Source organism: Etheostoma cragini, chromosome 9, assembly GCF_013103735.1.
Source record: "Etheostoma cragini isolate CJK2018 chromosome 9, CSU_Ecrag_1.0, whole genome shotgun sequence".
Taxonomy (NCBI): domain Eukaryota; kingdom Metazoa; phylum Chordata; class Actinopteri; order Perciformes; family Percidae; genus Etheostoma; species Etheostoma cragini.
This window is the reverse complement of record NC_048415.1, coordinates 23733161-23752305: the sequence shown is the minus strand read 5'-3', so window position 1 is coordinate 23752305 and position 19145 is coordinate 23733161. Positions and strand designations below refer to the sequence as shown.

General features: G+C 40.2%; 2 protein-coding genes across 12 annotated transcripts in view; one reads left to right on the top strand and one right to left on the bottom strand.

Annotated features, from left to right (window-relative positions):
* The window catches only part of LOC117950107 (retinoschisin-like), a 4343-nt gene extending 1147 nt beyond the window's left edge, over positions 1-3196 (bottom strand). The window contains exons 1-5 of one of the 2 annotated variants that reach the window (XM_034880831.1): positions 3020-3196; positions 2647-2672; positions 2342-2561; positions 1048-1189; positions 759-954 (exon numbers count right to left, since the gene is read on the bottom strand). In XM_034880831.1, the coding sequence (XP_034736722.1) occupies positions 759-954; positions 1048-1189; positions 2342-2561; positions 2647-2672; positions 3020-3074 (639 nt within the window). In that variant the 5' untranslated portion in view covers positions 3075-3196. Of the gene's footprint in view, positions 1-758; positions 955-1047; positions 1190-2341; positions 2574-2637; positions 2673-3019 lie in introns of both variants that reach the window. The other variant, XM_034880830.1, reaches the window with a different exon arrangement.
* Positions 1-18135, top strand: part of LOC117950109 (AP-1 complex subunit sigma-2) — a 26141-nt gene extending 8006 nt beyond the window's left edge. Inside the window, exons 1-7 of one of the 10 annotated variants that reach the window (XM_034880834.1) lie at positions 3819-3944; positions 4620-4798; positions 7134-7242; positions 7595-7732; positions 9812-9842; positions 15702-15710; positions 17861-18135. In XM_034880834.1, coding sequence (XP_034736725.1) covers positions 4620-4798; positions 7134-7242; positions 7595-7732; positions 9812-9842; positions 15702-15710; positions 17861-18120 — 726 coding nt within the window. In that variant the 5' untranslated portion in view covers positions 3819-3944 and the 3' untranslated portion in view covers positions 18121-18135. Of the gene's footprint in view, positions 1-3818; positions 3945-4601; positions 4799-7133; positions 7243-7594; positions 7733-9811; positions 9843-11448; positions 12243-12699; positions 12763-13393; positions 14034-15701; positions 15711-17860 lie in introns of those variants that run through there. The other 9 variants (XM_034880833.1, XM_034880836.1, XM_034880835.1 and 6 more) reach the window with 9 other exon arrangements.
* Positions 18136-19145: the final 1010 nt, after the last annotated feature.

Genomic DNA, 19145 nt, shown 5'->3' with positions numbered 1-19145 from the left:
AGCTATCGGAGTCTGTTTGGTGAAGGTATGCTTGATTTAAATCAACAGCATTTAACTGGTCTTATTGTGAAACTTGTAAATTAACTCTCTCTGATGCTGAAATGCTTTGTGTGAGGCGAGTTGGGACATTGACCTCAATTACTTACTAAGTATTGTAATCAAGTACAAATTCCAGGTACTTGTACTTTACTTGAGACTTTTCTATTCATGCCACTTTCTACTTTTACTCGACTATTTCAGAGAGAAGTAATGTACTTTTTCCTCCACTACAATAATCTGACAGCTTTAGTTACTAGTTACTTTACAAATTAAGATTTATGCACGTACAGTATGTGCACATGTAGTTTATAAAATATGTATATATAATGTATAATATACTATATATATATATATATATATATATATATATATATATATATATATATATATGTAATGTATAATATTAAACTACCCAACAATATGCAGGCCTACATGAATAAAATTAACACTTAGTAGTGATTTTTCTACACTGAGTACTTTTACTTTTAATACTTAACGTACAGTTTCCTTATGATTCTTACATACTTTAACTTAGGTAACATTTCCAATGCAAGATATTTACTTGTAACCGAGTATTTTTACAGTGTGGTATTAATACTTTAACTTAACAAGAGGATCTAAATACTTCTTCCACCACTGGCTGTATTCCCTTAAAGTGGCTTTGTGTGTGTGTGTGTGTGTGTGTGTGTGTGTAACTGACTACTATTTGGTGTGCTCACCCTGTTGTTTCCTGTCTGGTCTTTGTAATAGATCCAGTTGAGAGTTTCCACAGTGCGATACTGGATGCTGTACTTAGTAATCCACTCGTCGGCGTCACAGCGGCCCTGGGTGAGGATCCCAGACACCACACCCACCTCCATCAGGTCGATCTGGATCCACTGATGGGGGTCGTTAAACTTGGAGAGCCACGCACACCTAACGAAAATCAACATACAGGCTTGTACAGGTATGTAGTACAGTATATACACCATAAGGAGCAATAAGAAGAACAAGGTTGTCATGACGAACCCAAAGCCTTGGTTGTTGAGGCGACCGTTGCTAGGCATCCATGAGGAGTACCATCCCGTGTACTGGTCCTGATTGGAGCAGCTGATCTGCTCTGATGTCACAGATCCAGATTCAAAGCCCAGAGCTCGGTGGTAGGGGCATTCTGTGGGGGGGGGGGGGGGGGGGGGGGGGGGGGGGGGGGGGGGGGGGGGGGGGGGGGGGGGGGGGGGGGGGGCAGACGTACGGGTCACCACTAAAACCAACTTGTTTAAAACCAATCATTTATTTAAAATTATATACATTTTTTAACTCCAAGCAGGAATTATGAATTATTTTGACAAATAGTTTAACACCAGAGGAACACGTGTTGAAGCCCCAAGTAACTAAATGGTTTGTGATGTTGTTTTCTGATAAAGTTTCTGAGCAGCCTTCCTGTTCGTGGTGATGGAGTTCACACTAAGCTCTGATAGGCCGAAGGATTGCGTCATACGGTGGAAGAAGATGATGGGGAAGTCATCTGACGTGTGCTGCTATCCCCGCTAACATGCGGTTAGGTAAAAGGAACAACCTATTTTGGGCTCCCTAATCTGCTCATCACGTTCCCGCACAGGTAATGAGATTATCTCACAGCATTTGCTATTCCAGGCCTCTTCCCCTACAGTTGGTCATTTCTTAAACCCAAACTGTTGCAGATCCCAGCCTTTTATGTAAGAACGTGGTTTAAAGTGGTCCAGATCAGAGCAGATGGTGATCGTGCACCACTGCAGAGATGCAGAGACTCAGCCAAGACTAGATTGAGTGTCAGCTGCCATCAGCTGTGTCATCCATAACACCTGCTCCGTGTGCCCAAGTAAGCTAAAAAATCCCCAGGATGCAATGCTGCCCACCATCAATCTTCACATGTAGGATGTTACCTAATATGCCTAATACCTAAAAATGTCGTTGTCCTTCACAATAATTTGCATCCCGGTTTGAAGAGACAACATTACATCACTCCACCCCAATCTTACCGTAACTGGCTCCCTGTCCATTTTAGAATTGATTTTAAGATTTTACTGATCTTTTAAAGCTCATCAGGGTCTGGCCCCAGACTACATCACAGAAATGCTGACCCCATGCGAGCCTGTGGGAGCCTCAGTTATTAATATTTTTGTTTGTTGTGTAGGCACATTCCCCATAAGTATAACTTACTGCGGAAAAAACCTTTTTCTGAAATATGTCCCCATTTATCACCTTCTTAAACGTGCTGGCCTGGTTTACGACAGCATTCAACTACAAGTCAACACAGGTGGTGTCGCCCGGGTGGAGTCCTCACCTGGCATGCAGTGGAGCGGGCGAGCCTGAGGTGGCGGAGGCAGCAGTGAGGTCGGCAGGACAAGTGGGACAACAGTGGGGGGGCGTGTCGGTGACTCAGCAGACTCACAGTCACAGGTGCAGGCTTTTGTGTTTGATGTCCATGTCTCGATCACCTGCTGGTCCTCCTCCTGTAGCTCCTGCTCCGGGACAGCCTCGTCCTCCGGGACAGCCTCGTCCTCCTGAAGGAGACACGTGGACGAGTTAAACAAGAGGTTCAAATCCCACCTCAAACTTCTTCCAGGTGGTTTATTGTTAGACTCTTACCTCCTGTGAGTGGACAGCGTTCAGGCCTGTGAAACGGAGAAGCAGAGTAAACAAATAACTCAATTAATACTTATTAATGCAAGGGAACTTTTGCAGGTACATTCACGGGAAACGTGACAAATATCTCTAATTAATCTGCATGATCTGTGTACATGTGACAAGAAGAAACCTGAGAAAAAACACAAAATATGAAGAAGAAAAAAATGACTTTCCCCAATCATAACAATTGTGTTGCTCACTGGCCACTATGAACATGGTTACAAACAGACACTACAACCAAAGCAGACACTGAGTAGCCCATATTTCAGTGTTTTTAGGGCAGACAGAGAGCATAGTGATTTAATATCCCACAAGCAGGCGCACAGTGACTTACCCTGAGATAGAAGCAGGAGGAACAGCAGAGCAGCACATCGAGCAGTGACCTCCATCTTCCTCTTCAGCTGTGCTGGAATGCGATGAGTGTGTGATACCCAAAGCTGTAGTAGATGGGATTACTGTAATCCACAGGCCTTATCTAATACTTTTATTGGCCCTTAGACGCCTTCTTAGGCTCGTTTGTTGTAGTCCTGCACCTGTGGCGAATACCATCACTTCAAGAACCATTCTTTATGACGGTGATGTCTTCCAGGACAATGCCATCACCTGCAGTTATAACCTGCTCATGTGCTTATGACATGGTCTAGGCAAAGACTCACAACAATCACAGATGAGCCTATGTTACAATTTCAAACGGGGTGTCCTGGTGTCCTATGTTTCCTGTCTGGACCTCACCTGTCACCATCTGATAAAAAAAAAGGCAAAAAGGCAAAATGTCCTCCAATAAACTTAAAAGAATATCAGGTGACATGTGCCACTTTACAGTGTAAGTGTACTTTTTTGGGTACATTTTGGGAAACACTTACCACTTCTAGCTAAATTTCACTACTGGTGGGTTATTCTGCCTTGAACCATCCGGTTCCTTGTGGTTTGATTGATGTTTATACATATAAATGTGTGTATGTATATGTATATGTATATATATTTATATATAAACATATATACATATATATATATATATGTGTGTGTGTGTGTGTGTGTGTGTGTGTACATATGCACACATGACACATCAGCCAATCACATCCGTGATATCGAGTTAAAGGTTAGGATAGGCGGAGAATGCGAAGCAGTGTTAGCCAATGAACAACGGTGTGAGCGCCTCATTGGCCAATCAGCAGCCTGATGCCAACTGGCCGTGTCTGTTTCAGGGTGGCGCTGGGTAGTTCATTTCTTCAGAGGGGAATACAGTGTTGTTATTCAAGGTAAGTAGTTTTAAACGTGTATAATTTGACCTTTTATATTAAAATATGAGGTATTTACCACCGGCTCGGCCGTGGCTGAGCAGCCGAACGCTAACCGCTGAGTAACGGCGGGAACGCTACTTCCGTTAGGTTGTGTTGGTAACGGTAACGCTGAAGAAGATGATGGTTTCAGTCATTTAGTCACGTTTTGTTATAACTGGAGATAACTGGCTTATTAATTTGTTATGGCCATGGCTGTCTCGTGTTATATGCATGAAGTGTATCTTGAATTGAGAACGTCTCTGGTAAACTGAGGCTGAACATGAAGTTAAATGCTGCGCAGTTTATCTTTAACATATGTTAGCTTAATAACTAACTAGCTACCGGTATGTCACTGATATGAAATGATTACATGAATCGTGTTTTTCGTTTTTTTTATATTTATTTGACCTAAATAAAATGTCATTTGTCTTGCATCTTGCTAATTTATTGAGCCCCTCCCACTTGTCATGCAGTAATAATTTCCTCAATTTGGCTTAAGTTAAGAATCAGAGTGGCTCTTGATATCTAGGTTACATCCGGTCTCAAATTAGAAGTGATAAGATGTGTTCTTTTGAATGCTTTTTGCCTCTTTCTGTGGAAGCACCCACTCCTTTATCTCTCCTTGTGTTTCACACCTTCATCTCTTCATTTCAGATGCAGTTCATGCTTCTGTTTAGTCGACAAGGCAAGCTCAGGCTTCAGAAATGGTACGTGCCTCTGTCTGATAGGGAGAAAAAGAAGATCACCAGAGAGCTGGTGCAGACGGTCCTGGCTCGAAAGCCCAAAATGTGCAGCTTTCTGGAGTGGAGAGACCTCAAGATTGTATATAAGAGGTGGGTATGAGTTGGGACTTGTTTATGGACAAAGTGCTCTCTGGTTGAAAAGAATAATTCACACTTCCCTGGGCAATTCATGGCCCTGTCATTCATAGACCTGGCTCAGATGGAGAGGCAGGAGAAAGTGTTATCAAAGTGACAAAGGCATCAGGACTGCACTCTACTACAATGAGAGACAGCATTAATCGTGCTTCTTTATATCCTGTTGCTGTGCCAACAGACAAGCAGGCGGATTATTGGTGAACCCGGTGACCCAACAGGGACAGGCAAACATAGCACTTGAGGTGTTGACGAGTCAGTGACTTTACATCATTGTACAACAAACACATTAATAGTTTTTCATGTGTCTACAACTATTCAATGGACTCGTTTTGCATCCTATAAAGGCATAAAAGTGTTAGTAAGTACGATTAGGACTGCTCCCTCTGGGTCTAGTAGTACTGCAGTGGTCAGAATATACAGTATCTGTTCTCCATGAGGTCTGTGTAGCTCTCAGAGTGTCCTACCTACTCACATGTCAAAAGAGAGGTCTTGAATACAGCTGTTTGATTGTTTATATATTAATTATGTGCCAAACATGAGCACTACCTTTGCTGAAGGTGAAGGGAAAGAGGTCCAGGAATAGAGCACCGTATTCCAGATTAGTTGAGATGTGTTGTGATTTTAAGGAGATGTGGAGGGCCACAGACATTTGAAAATACAGGATTTGGAAAGATGGGTTCTGGAGGACACAGTTCTAGTCAAGCGTAGCAACTAACGCATTACGCACTAACATTTCAATATTCATAAAGACTTACAGCTTGTCCGGGGATGTAACTTACATTATTTTCATTATTGATTATTCTGCGAGTATTTTCTCAGTTAATCGTTTTGTCTATACAATGTCAGAAAATAGTGAAACATGCCGGTTATGTTTTCTTACAGTTTAAGGCAATATAATGAAATCATATTCGAGCAGCAGTCCAAATCTATCACATACGACAAAGATAGGCAGGAAATCATCACATTTGAGAATCTGTGAGCAGCAAATGTTTGGCATTTTGAACTACAGCGATTTTAAATTCTCAAAACATGTACTGCATTCCATCTGACCATGTGTCAAAAAATCAATCTGGGATGAGAGATAGGGCTGAATCCACTCGCTGATATATTTGCCAAAACGAATTGCCTTCATATGTGGCGATTTAGAATGTAGCTCTAAGAAATGCTCCGAGCTCCCTGCCTGATGTGTAACAGAAAATATAACTCTAAACACAACATTGTGCAAAGAAATGCACTGAGAACAAATCCATGTTTAATACAGGATCCAACTTTGTCATCAGGTGGCCACATGCAACATTAAGAAGCAAATAATTGCTTTGACAGGATTGAGGTGTTAACCTCCTCCTGCCCTGCCGGCCGGGCTGCCCTGTGGGTCCGCCCCGGTAAAGGACCCCAGACAACCTAACAAGTGAAGGGCGCCTTTGTGGTGAGCCCGGCTGTGCCTTGCATTCAATGGCACTGAGCAGTAGGGCCGCACGATATAAGCAAAATATTTAACTGCAATTACTTTTGACTGATATTCATTATATGTGAGGGAATGATAAATTTTGAATTGTTGTTCTCAATTTTCATTGCAAAATGTGAAACATTTTAAAAATGCACATGATTATAGTGCACTTTTTACAAGGATCTGAACCAGACAAAGCCGTTTTCTTTAGTAGGTAAACTATGATTTGTAGGCTGCGATGCCTCTGCAGGACCACGGTGCTTAATTTAAATTGGTTTGATACATATTTTGCGCATGACAAGTATTACGCCCTCCTCCCCCTTGCGATTTGTAATTTGAACTAGTTCAAATGGCGATTAACTGTGCAGCCATACTGGGAAGACAAGGATGTGGAGTTGTAGACTTGTTCCAGACATGTTCTAAAGATCCACAGCCAGTGTGTCCTCTTTACCCACTGGTTGTGGGGGATCAACTGACCACCTCCTTTATGAGCCAATCGTCACATGCTTAAAGAGTGCCTCAGGGATTATCAGGGATGAAGAGCCATGGCAGAATGAGGCTTAACTCATACAGCCTTCTGCGTCCGTTTTTTGGCTTTTAAATGAACACCCTGTACACAGCAAACAGCTCTTCTTAATAATGGCAGGAGTGCTCTCGCAGCACTATTACAGTGAGCTGTGAGACGGTATACATCCCTTGTCCTGTCTAAGTGGTAAAAATGCGTAAAGTCAGCTGTTCTTATATTTACGTTGTCAGGTTGACGTTGCAGTTTTTACAGTGGAAGATACTTGGTTTAAATACTACTGTCAAGGTAAAGTTGTCTGGCTTGTGTCTGGGTTGCAGATACGCCAGCCTGTACTTCTGCTGCGCCATCGAGGACCAGGACAACGAGCTGATCACACTGGAGATCATCCACAGATACGTGGAGCTGCTGGACAAATACTTTGGCAGTGTGCGTTTTCTGTTGTATCCTCACCGCGCTTATTCATTTGTATAAAGAAGACAAAACTTTATTGTTCCTCACATGTAGTACAATACAGTAAGGCAAGGCAAGGCAGCTTTATTTGTTTAGCACATTTCAGCAACAAGGCAATTCAAAGTGCTTTTTAAAACATATAAATATTATATAATATCATGTTATAAATATATAAACAGTGTTCCAGATATGATATGATAAGATAAGCATAAAAAACACATATTTCAGGACAATGTAGTGACATTTGGATATTAAAGCCATTTTTGACACTTAGAAAATACTACTTACTAATGTCATAATTAGTGTTCTTTTCATTTCTACACGACAGGTTTGTGAGCTGGACATTATTTTCAACTTTGAGAAGGCCTACTTCATTCTGGATGAGTTCTTGCTGGGGGGGGAAGCTCAGGAGACGTCCAAAAAGAATGTGTTGAAGGCCATAGAGCAGGCGGACCTGCTACAGGAGGTAAGGCGTCTGATGAAATTTAGTTTCTCTCTCTTTCTTTATTAGTAATCGGCTCTTACTTTCCCATTAAGTCAACATTTGGGATTTTTCAGACCGAAGAATAGAAAGTTAAATTGAGTATTTTAAACTAGTACTGCTTCCGCGCTTAGAGGCATAACCTTTTAAGATTTCAGTTGTAGTTGATTTTGTGGCAATTAAAGTTTAATACTTTTTATTCAATTAGTGTGTTTACATCTGTATCCATGCACCAACCTTTCCACCCCAGCTAAGCATTACTACTTTTTGTTGGGATAGTTGGATTTTGGACTTTTTCAATTTCCGTCAGTGGTAGTTCTTTGCAAAATGTGCGTTACATCAGATGTATGGAAACACACTTACTGTGCCTGCTCCTTAATGCTCTGTCCCTTGCGGCAATATTTAAAATGTATTCACTGATGTGAAATGTCAAAAAAAAATTTGCAGCAATTGCAGTTAGTGCTAACCTCTGTGACAAACACATTGTTACAGCTTCCCAATAAAAGCCTCCCCGTGCACTATCAGTTGAAATCCTTTTTAATAGCGGCAGCTCTAGGGATGGGAACTGATAAGAGTTATTTGATACCAATGCCATTATTTATGCTGCTTATTGTGTCAATTTTTTATCGTTTCCCTTATTGATTCCTTGTCAATACACAGGTTTTCAGCATTAAAGCAACTGTTTTATTATCTCTACACTGAACACAGTGTAGATGAAGTGAGAGAACATTTGTTTAGCATCTGTTGTCATTTGGGTTTTCTTTGTCAAAGAAAAGAAATCTGTTAAGCCTGCCTGCGTGGCGGGAATGTTATTATAACTGGATATTTTTGCTCAGTAACGGACCCGCTGCTCGGTTAGGAAGCAGTTTTTCAGCACATTGCTGGTGTTACCTTGTGCTTATTTAAAATGATTATTCATTTTACAGGCTGTACAAGCAGCACTGCTGTCACGTTTCTCTGTGAAATGAAGTGAAGCCCTTTGGATTGTTTCTTCCTCTCCTCGATGAGTCCTTCTGGGTGCAAGAGTCCAGCAGCGTAGTTTGACGTTAATGTTTTGCAATGTGCAGCTGTCCAAAAAACATGGAAGCGTACCATTTTTATATGTCGGACCATTTGAAACCGGTCCTCAACTGGAAGCGGTTATCGATTCCCATCCCTAAACATCTCAGAAACACCTGAACAGGGATGTTGATGTTGCGATAAAACGGTAACACACAGAATCAGTTGTGAATCCCTTTTTGCGTATGAATGCAGTTTAAATCCAGGAAATGGTGGACTCCAGCACTAACAATGAAAACTACAATAGAGAGAGGTATTTTCCTGGGGTGTACGGTTCAGATAATTTGATTCCGAGTTTTTGGCTCACGATTCAATTCGGCATTGATTTTTCAATTCAAAAACAATTCTAGTTTAAAAGTAATTCATAGTATGTTAATGTAGTTACTTTTCGTGTGTGTGTGTGTGTGTGTGTGTGTGTGTGTGTGTGTGTGTGTGTGTGTGTTTGTGTTGTGTGTGTGTGTGATGTCTATAAGCTACTGGGACCTTGAATTTCCCCTTGGGGATCATATATAAGTATATATGTATCTATCATGTGATTGCAGTAGACATTCAATTACAAATATATTAATATATGTAATTGAACATTAAACATGTAATATAAATATATACATGTTTAAGATATTTTGTTTTTAATTTAAAAAATATTAATCAATTTTTGGCACACCCTTAGTAATTATTGAAAATTAATACATTGACTGGCTCTTGCAAAAATAGTGGTTTATGTTTACAGCTTTAAGTTTTAAGTTATATTCAAGTCACAGTGCCTGTATCACAACTAAAAGCAGAGCACCTACAAATATTTGAGAAATGTACGAAAAATGTACTGTAATTGAATTTGAGTTGCCCTTTTTAAAAAGGGACACCTGCTTCATTTCGTGTGACTTTCCTTTCATTGGCTTTCACTCTGCTTTATTGTCTCTCATTTAGTTTGCTTGATCTTGATTAATGTTGATCTGACGTTCTTCTTTCTTTGCCTTTGTATTCTTTCACTGTTGTGATTTGCAGAATCTAGACTTTCAGATGCGCCTGTTTGCAGGTACAGTTTGTAAAAAAACAAATAACCCCTTGCTGTAGTGTTAGATCAGTAGCTTTAGATGTAGATTCCCTAACACAACGCTAAAGCTATCAGAAACAACCAATCAGCAATATCAATATGTCCGGTGCCAGGAATACACCACAGATGTTAAAGTTGCTGGTTTGTTTTCTGCTTCCTATTGACTTTAACCCTGATGTCTTTGATGTAACTGTAATCCTAGGCACTAACCAAAACCTAAACCAACTCATCCACAGCACATCTGCATGGGAAATCTTAACACTAGCAGGACAAAGTAACATTCAGTCGCCGAGAGAAGGATCTTTAATGTCTTTAAATCCCCACGGCAGACTCGTAAAAACTAAAGGGAATAGCTGTACCTGACTTATTACACTCAAACATGTCCTCCCTTTCAGTGTCTCTCAAGTGTTTTAAATGATTTGATTGTCCACATTCCACATGTTCCGTACATCCTTTTTCAGACGCACTGTGTTCGGTGGTTGAAGTGAAGAGAGATCAGGTTGCAGCCCAGAAACAAAGCCTCATTGTCTGCATCGCTGAGACCACACAAGCACTTCTGGTCCTGATAGAGGGGGCATGATCACAGTAACAAAACCACAGTGTCACCGCAATTAAGGATTCTGACTCAAAGCCTATTTAGAAGTAAAGCAACAACAAGCCAGCCATGTTTTAGCTTTCTCTTCAATCCATTAATGCCATACATCGAAACCAAAAGCACAGAAAGAAGCGCATCATTATTCAGATATCTCAGTGAGAAGTCTTGAACATGTTACAGCCATTATCAATCATTATATTCCAGTGGAAAAGGTGCTGTAGAGAATGGCCAATACTGGAGCTTTGGAGGGATTCTTTACGTACGCAACAAACACCAAATGTTTGTCAAAACATTGAAGAGACTTCAGATGCAGTATTAGGGGACCACTAAGGTCTATATAAAAAAGACTTCAGATACAGTATTAGGGACCACTAAGGTCTATATAAAAGAGACTTCAGATACAGTATTAGGGGACCACTAAGGTCTATATTAAAGCACCCAAAAGCACCATGTCATGGGACCTGTAATTTCACAAAGGCTTGTCGGTTGGTTTCCAAAAGTATGTTCTAACATAAAAGTATTATTTTGTCATTGATGTGTGATATAATTTTTTTAATCTTTTCTACATGTGCAGTACATGCTGTACGGATAAAAAAAAATCTTTGAAAGCCTTTGAAGTTGTACTCGTGTTAACAAACTTGGAATAGAAAAGCAAGTAATGAAATGAGCAATTAAGTTGGGAAGCATTAGGAAATCCAAATGTGGCCCGTAATCATTAGCTGTGAGGCAGCTGCAGCCCAGACAAGTCTATAATCCCTGAGGACAAACTGCAGGGCTGTTCATTGATTTACAGCCCATGGAGCGGCCCTGTAGAGAACGTACTGTACTGGGATCCGTAGAGGCTTATTGGAAGTTCCAAATGTGGGCATTTGCCTTTTACGCTTAGGCCATTTTGAATTGAGTGGCTTTCCTAATTAAATAGGTTGATATTCTCACTTTGAAAGAGTGAACACTTAACCAGAGTGCCAATCCACGTTTACCCTGTATTTATAGAGCCAGAATGAAGACTGGGGAAGTTTGCCAAATGAGGAGCTCTTGTAATGGGCCTAGAACCCATCCGTGCCTCCATCCAGGCCATTTGGTAACTACTAGACTGGTGCAGTCAGTCAGTCAGCATGGGTTTCCAGTTGTGCGTGGTGTGGACTACCTCTGCATGTTCTTCTGTCAGTATTGACTGTGTCTCATAACTCTGAGTGAAAAACATGACACAGCGTAACAACAGGCATGAACTCACGCTGGAATGGTTAGAACACGTCCGTATACAGTTTCACTAACAGGCAGCATAATCTCACACTTTGCAATTTGCATATTGTACATTATTGTAGTAGATGATTTTTTTTGAATTTCCATTTACATGGATGCAGCTTGTTTCGTTTTTAAGAAGTCACTCTGTTAAAAATACATTTCCAACTTGAATCAGTACTACTTCCACAGATATGCTGCCTGTGTGAAGCCCAGCCTGTAGTTTTACTAACAGCACTGAATGGAAATGCTCAGATGAATGATTCTGTATGTCTTTATTTGAAATGGTAGAAAAGGAATAACAATAACTCTTAACATGTTACATGTGGAAGTATTTTACATGAACTAATATTCATTCCGCAGGTTTGTGTACATGGTGTTATTTGACTTTAAAATGACCACTTTGTCCGTCCATTACGCAAACATCTTATACACCACTTGTGGAAAATCTGACCAAACATTAGGAAATTCTGCAACTCACCATTGCACCCTGGTGTTTTAAAAATTCACATAATTAGACAGACTATACAAGCAACACAAAAACACCCTGATTTCTTTTTTAGAATTGGAGAAAGAAAAATATAAACACAATGCACATAGAAGATTGTGCAAATAATGCAGGGTACCTTTAGAAGGAGTGCCTCTGGCTTTAGTAAGTGCAGAGTGCAGTAATTACATGGAAAACATACCACAGGGGATTTGGTGGAAGTTATTTTAATAAGCCTTTAGTGAGACATTTCCCACGTATGGGTCATTACTTTGGTGCTGGCAGCAAGCAAGCACATCTTCTTTTGGAATAATGAAGCCTCAGAAGATGTCCTGCTCTGCTCAACTCTGCCTGTCAGACTTCAGAGATAAATGGAGCCGCAGCGTCCCCATGAAGAGAGCATCGTCGTTGCCCATGCTGTAGATGTGTAGTTGCTGTAGCTTTCCTGAGAGATGGACCTGTGGTGCCATGTTCTGTGTATTTGTGATCTTATAAAAACAATCTTTGCCTCACAGGTGTGATGGTCCCAAATATGGTCTCTGAGTCTTCTGGTCTTTTCCAGAATTAGGCCTGCTGAGGTGAATACTCTGTGTTTGTGGATTTAGGCCGTGCATACTGCTAGAGTCCTCTAGTCAGTCTCAGTCTTCTACCTGTTTATATCAGTCTGTCTGTAGCTCACGTCCTCCTGGTTAAAGGTCTGTTTGTCTTTGTTGTCCATGTGTAACATGTCATTGACACTGTCCCCTACCACGTGTTTTCTATGTTTTTATATATATTACATGTCTGCAGTTTGGATAGGTGACTCTTTAACTATGTGCCCTCAGATACATTTTATCTGCAGTGGAAATTAAAGGAAATTGTTTAAAAAAAATGTTTTGGGTAAGGGGAATGTTATATTATTTGTTTCAGAATGTGAGTTAAAATTAAGCTGAGCTAGCTGTTAGCAGTTTACCTTCAAAGTGAACAGAGACATAAAACCCACTGTGAGATTGTTCGACTTTTGTCGCTCATCTAACTCTTAGCAAGAACGCAAAACCAGCGTAATCCCTGAAAAGAAAAGACCAATTCCTCTAATAGATAAAGTGGTGAGAGTTGTCCAGCCTGCTGCCCTGTCTCCTGCATGTCCTGTGAATGAAGTGTCTGTGTGGGGTGGCTGTTACGGCCCGACGCCATCTTGTTTTCTAAGCTGTGTGCGTTTCTCTCCCCCAGCCCCGTCATGAGTTCTTTAATGTGCCTGTGTACTGACGGGCTGCCCTCGCTGCTGCTGCTGCTGCTGCTGCTGCCCAGCCTGCATGCTGAGCTCCTCAGTGCCTGGCACCTTTCTTTCTGCACTCTGAGCACCTGCCATTGTCATTGGTTTGGAAGGGTGTAACAATATTCTCAGCTTACTATTTAATTCCATACATGACAGTCATGATACATTATTGTCAGAACAATAGGAATAATAAATTCTACAACCACGGTAAATGATGGAAACATTTAGGCAGCATTAGACATTTGTTGTGCTGATCATAGTCCTGTTACACATCCAATTAAATGGACTTACTCATCAGTATGTTTATTGATAACATGTGATATATTTTGTGACGTATTGTTACATGCCTGTCAATCTGACATGTATTATTGGTTTCATTGCACGAGTTGAACCCCTCAAAAGCAAGTTTGCATCGTGTGCCATCATGACCCAACAGTTTAAAGTCCACTCACTAGATTTTCTTACCGGAGCTTAACCTTCCTGTTGTCCTCGGGTCAAATCACACCCGTTTACAAAAACGTCCTATATCAGAACTAGGACAAAAGAACATTGAAAAAAGTGACAAAACACGTAGGAAAAAGCAACAAAAACTCTCATTTTCAAAATGTACAAAGAATTTGAATAAAATCACCAAGAAAAGTGGAGAACAACAACAACAAAATGTTGAAATTTTTACCCAGAAAAACGAAGCTGCATGGTCGACGGGAAGACAACACAAGGGTTAAAGTGGGATGTGGGATGATTTTTTTTATTTTTTTATTTTAAGTATTTTAAGTATTTGTTTTGTATTTGCCTATTAGTTTTTTAAACCTGTTTCCAAGGTGAAGAATGAACTTTCAACCTCAACAAAACTGTCCAACTGTTCTTTTGACTTCTTTAAAACAAGTTAAGTTGAGCTGCTGTAAAATCCAACCAGTTCTGGATGAGGATGGCACCTGATTCCATCCAACATTTGGTTTTAGACTGGTTTTTGGCCTACAGGTCACATTTACACACATTTATCACATTTATTTCACCGTGTTGTCAGATGCAAATTACACAGGATGATTCATGTCAACATGATTTCTTCATGGTTTCTCTTTGCTATTGGCACTGAAACTGAAGCCTGCCCCCTGTTGTGCACTTATGTGTCTGACGGCGTTGAAGTACACAGAATGTCACGACATGAGTATTTAAACACACTTTTGAAAAGAAATGCTTTAAGATCACAACACATAATCATCTTATTTCTGCTGTTACTTCAGGCTCATCACCTTCACAACTGAATTTTTGTTATGTTCAAAAGATGTTCATCCAATCAATTTTTTTATTGTTTCCCTCATTGGTCTTGTTTCTTTGTCTTGTCTCTCGTGGATTTTTTCGTGGATTACAGTTGGATGTTTATTTTTCCACTTCAAATCATATATATTTTAATTTTAGGTATAATCCTTGCTGGGATTTCTAGAAGTTGTTATCATTTTTTAATCAGAACAAAATCTATTCCAGACTATAGCGCACACTGGAAGACCTAATGGCTTTTAAATCTATTTAAATGTTGTTGTTTTTTTTATCTTTAAAATTATTAATAGACCCTAATTATTTTCTATTTAAGTAAAAAAGCAAAACACCCACTGTCAAGGTAAGTGGTATAAGTAGGTATTCATGCTAATGCTAATGTCTTTGCACTGATTAACTAAAGGCTCTCGTTGCGTTCTACAATCTCTTTCATAAATGCACACTGACAAAGCACCTGCAATGTTTTGTATGATCTGTCATGATGATGATATGATAATTTGAGGGTTCCTTATCAATGTATATAATAGATCATTAATAAATTGTTTATGATTATTTGTCAGTTAAGCACACTGGTGTCTTTCTTTAATATACCTGCTGTGTTTTTTCCCTCCACATGTGAACCATTTGAAGTTCAGGCTGATATTTAGTAATTTAGTTTTTAATTCGAGTGTTTCTTCTGTGTCACCACTGAATGGTGTCAAGCTCCATTTGCTTCGCAGATGAAGATGTTTCGCCTGCGTAATTAGTGACGAGGGATTCGTCTATCCACCGCTAGGTTGGCTAAATGTACCCCAAGGGTGAAAAGTATAGTTTGATTGGTGAATAAATCATAGTTTTTATTTCAAGATCTGGGCTGAACACTTTGCACAAAAAATGAAATGACACTTTAAAAGTGGGTTGTTTTTCTCCTCTTACCATAAAGCCATCTTTCTGTTTTACTGCTCTGATGCAACTCCTCTCTTTACTTTGTGCTGAACCTTGTTGTAGGATGCCAAAGTAAGTGCTTCTCTTTCTTTCTGCCACCAGCTCCAGCCCTGATGTTTTCCTGTACATGCTGTTGTTAATGATATGTGACACTAACCCTAAACACACGACCACATAGACCAAATGTTCCTACCCTCTCATACGACCCACTGGAGGCGTTTCCTAAATTAGCGCCCCTACCGGGGGCAGGAGATCAACACGCCCTCACACCTAAATGTAGCAGTCACAGTTTAAACACGTGGTTAACATCAGATCAATTTGTCAGGTTTAGGAAAGAATCATGGTTTGAGTTCAGATAAGTTTGTTGCATAACCAGGGTTATGTACGGAAGTAATTAACTTTTAGTTTCACACAGGACACTAACCCCAGTTTCCTGGGTTAAAGTCCTGTGTTTTTTAGTCCCATTCACCTGTCCTCTTCCCTCAGTGGGCCATAGAGTCTTTATACTAAATCACCTGACTTCAGCTTTTTCTCCTGGTAAAATTAGAACAGCTAGGTATCAACAAACACAAATATGGGTCGTAATAGGCTGCTCGTACAAACGGCGTGTAGCGTCTTTGTTTGGGGGCGGCCGCTCTCCTAATGTTAACAAAAGTGAAAAATAATTTGTGTATCCGCCCCATGAGTCAGATCTGCTCCAGAATTAAATGGGTTCTTCCTTGGCCCATGCTGCACCCTTCCAATAAGTTTGATGAACATGGGGTCCTGCTGACAGACTGACAAACCAAACCAAAAACATATCCTCCTTGGCCGAGGCGGTACTAATTGGTGGAAGTATGTAGACCGGTAGAGTCTTTTCACAGCAGACAATAATGATGGCTGCATTCCATTAACGTGACCCAGTTCCATGGTCCTGGTACTATGCATGCTTACTCACTGACATGGCTCACTGGGACTTAATGGGATGGAACCATCATTGTTATTGTATATGTCAAATATTATATGTTATTATTTACACCTGTGCTTCTCCTGCTTTGACAAAAAAGGGTCTATTCATAAAGTTGCCTTTACAACCTGAAATGCATCTTTTATCTTATTTTAATGGTGTGTGTGCACATACATATTCAACATATTAACGGAACTTAAACAACTAATTGTAAATCAGAACTCTCTCGTACAATCTGGAGGTTGAAGTGAACTAAAGAGTTGTTGGTTCCTTACTAATATCCAAGACCCCCCCATTTCATGATTCTGATTCAATGTACATTTAAAAAAAATGTAATGCAGCTTGAAATATGCTGGGTGTAATATTTGACACTATTTGACCACAGAGCCATATTGCCAAAGAGCAGTGTGTTTGTCAGTGGGTCTCTTTGTTTTTATCATGCACGGCACGAGCATGTGGGGGGTGCATTATACTCCTGCCATCGCTTCATTGTGTTTGCATAGCAGTGCGCTTGCATTTGCAAGGAAGAAGAAGACTGCACGGTCGCAAACATGGATGTAACAAGAAACACTTTTAAAATGTATTAAAAATTGGCTTTGCAGATGTTTTACGGGTTAAGAAAATGCACTGAGCCCATTTGTTAATTCAAATACGCACAATTCATTTAGTAGAAACGGTGAATTGTTTTTACAAGTAAACTGCACAGGGCACCTTAAACATTAACAACCCATCGCACCATCAAGATGTAGAATTAGGAGAATATGCTTCCTCACTACAAGCCATCCCTTTCACTTAAATGTATGCATTTGATTTAGTCTAGATATAAAACGTGTTGACTAGTGCAGCTTTAACCTAAACGAATAATTTAGGTGTCAAATTCCAAAATATTAATGTAGAATTTAAAGGGTGAATAAGCCACTCCTTTCACTTTACATGTATTCTTATTTATTGACATTCAGTTTTAGGTTTATAGGTTTATGCAATTTTCACAATTAATTACAATCCCAAATAATAATTCAAAATATGAAGGGTGAACTAAATTTGCAGCAAGCCAACAACAATTTTCCCCTAAAACTACTGCTAGTGAGACTGGGATAACATATTATACCAGAGAAAATGCCCCCCAGTGTGTGTGTGTGTGTGTGTGTGTGTGCGTGCGTGCGTGCGTGCGTGCGTGCATGTGATGCTGTCATTGTTGAAATCGGATGCGTTGGGTGTGCTGGATGTAGCTCACTGAGCTCTTGACTGGAGCTGTGGTTCCTCTCTCCCTCCACAGGAAGCAGAGACGCCGCGCAGCGTGCTGGAGGAAATTGGCCTGACATAAACACGGTCCATATCATCCTCCACGTGCCACACACATCCTTCATCTGCCAGCTGCTGTACCTAGCCGATAACTCCAATTCACCTTTGAGCACACTCACAGTGACACACACACACACACAACTCTGCCTTTGTTCCCTTTTTCCTGAGACAACCAATGTAGCACTGTTACTTCCTGCTGAGCTGTTTGTCTTGTGTGAGGACGTTAAGTGTTGACTGTAGACGTTAGCGAGGGGAAACGCAGCGTGATGTACTGACTGGACTGCTTGATCTCGATTTGACCAAAGCGGATGTGATCGCTCTATTCTGTGAACCATATTCAATGATTTCAGAAGTTCTTCTGAATTTCATGTGTATAAGACTTATATAATATATTGTAAAGGGAAGTAAAGTATTACATTTACAGAACCAAAGAGTTATGTTTTAACGGCATTTTGATTATCATGAACTTACTTTCAAGCACAATGCATTTGAGATATACTGTATGTGCATATAACTGTACTTACACTGTAATCAACTGCAGTCTAAGTGAAATAACTCCAGATGATGTCCTATACATATGTAAATCATATGAGTATTTCCTAAGTTTACAGGCCGTTGTCACTCCTGGTGGTTTCTCATGGCAGGATCCCACTTAATGTTGAAGGCCTTAATCGCTGACGGATGTCCCATTCATTGGAAATGAAAGAATGTGTTTCCGTTTGCATGTCACTGCAACGTAGCAGGTCAATATCTGAGTTTATTTCAATAATGTGTTGTACTGAATCAAAGATGCGACAGCGATTAGTTGTAAAACATCTTAGTGGCTAATTTGAAGACAGGATGTTTTCACATAAAGCTGCACTTGTGATTTTCTTGTCTGCAAGGTGGCTGAAGAACTACTGTATCTGGGTGCGATATGTAATACTGACAGCTGGTGTTTAAAATAGTAACTGCAGTACAAATTCCAAATACTGGAGAGAGTCGTCTTAGTCTTAGTATTACTGCAACAACAGAGCTTGTTTGCTGGGAACAGCTGCCTGCTGCTGCTGATAACTGCGATGACAATGGTGAGACTCAACCATACTAAAGAAGAAAAAAAGCCTCTTTTAACAAGTTCTGTTTTTGGATCTCAGTACAGGCCACGCCTCTCATATTCCATGGAAAACAATGATAAGTTCAGCTTTAACTTTACACATCATGCGCGTCTGAAATACATTACAAAGCAGGTGTGACTTGCTTTATAAATGTAAGAGATAAGA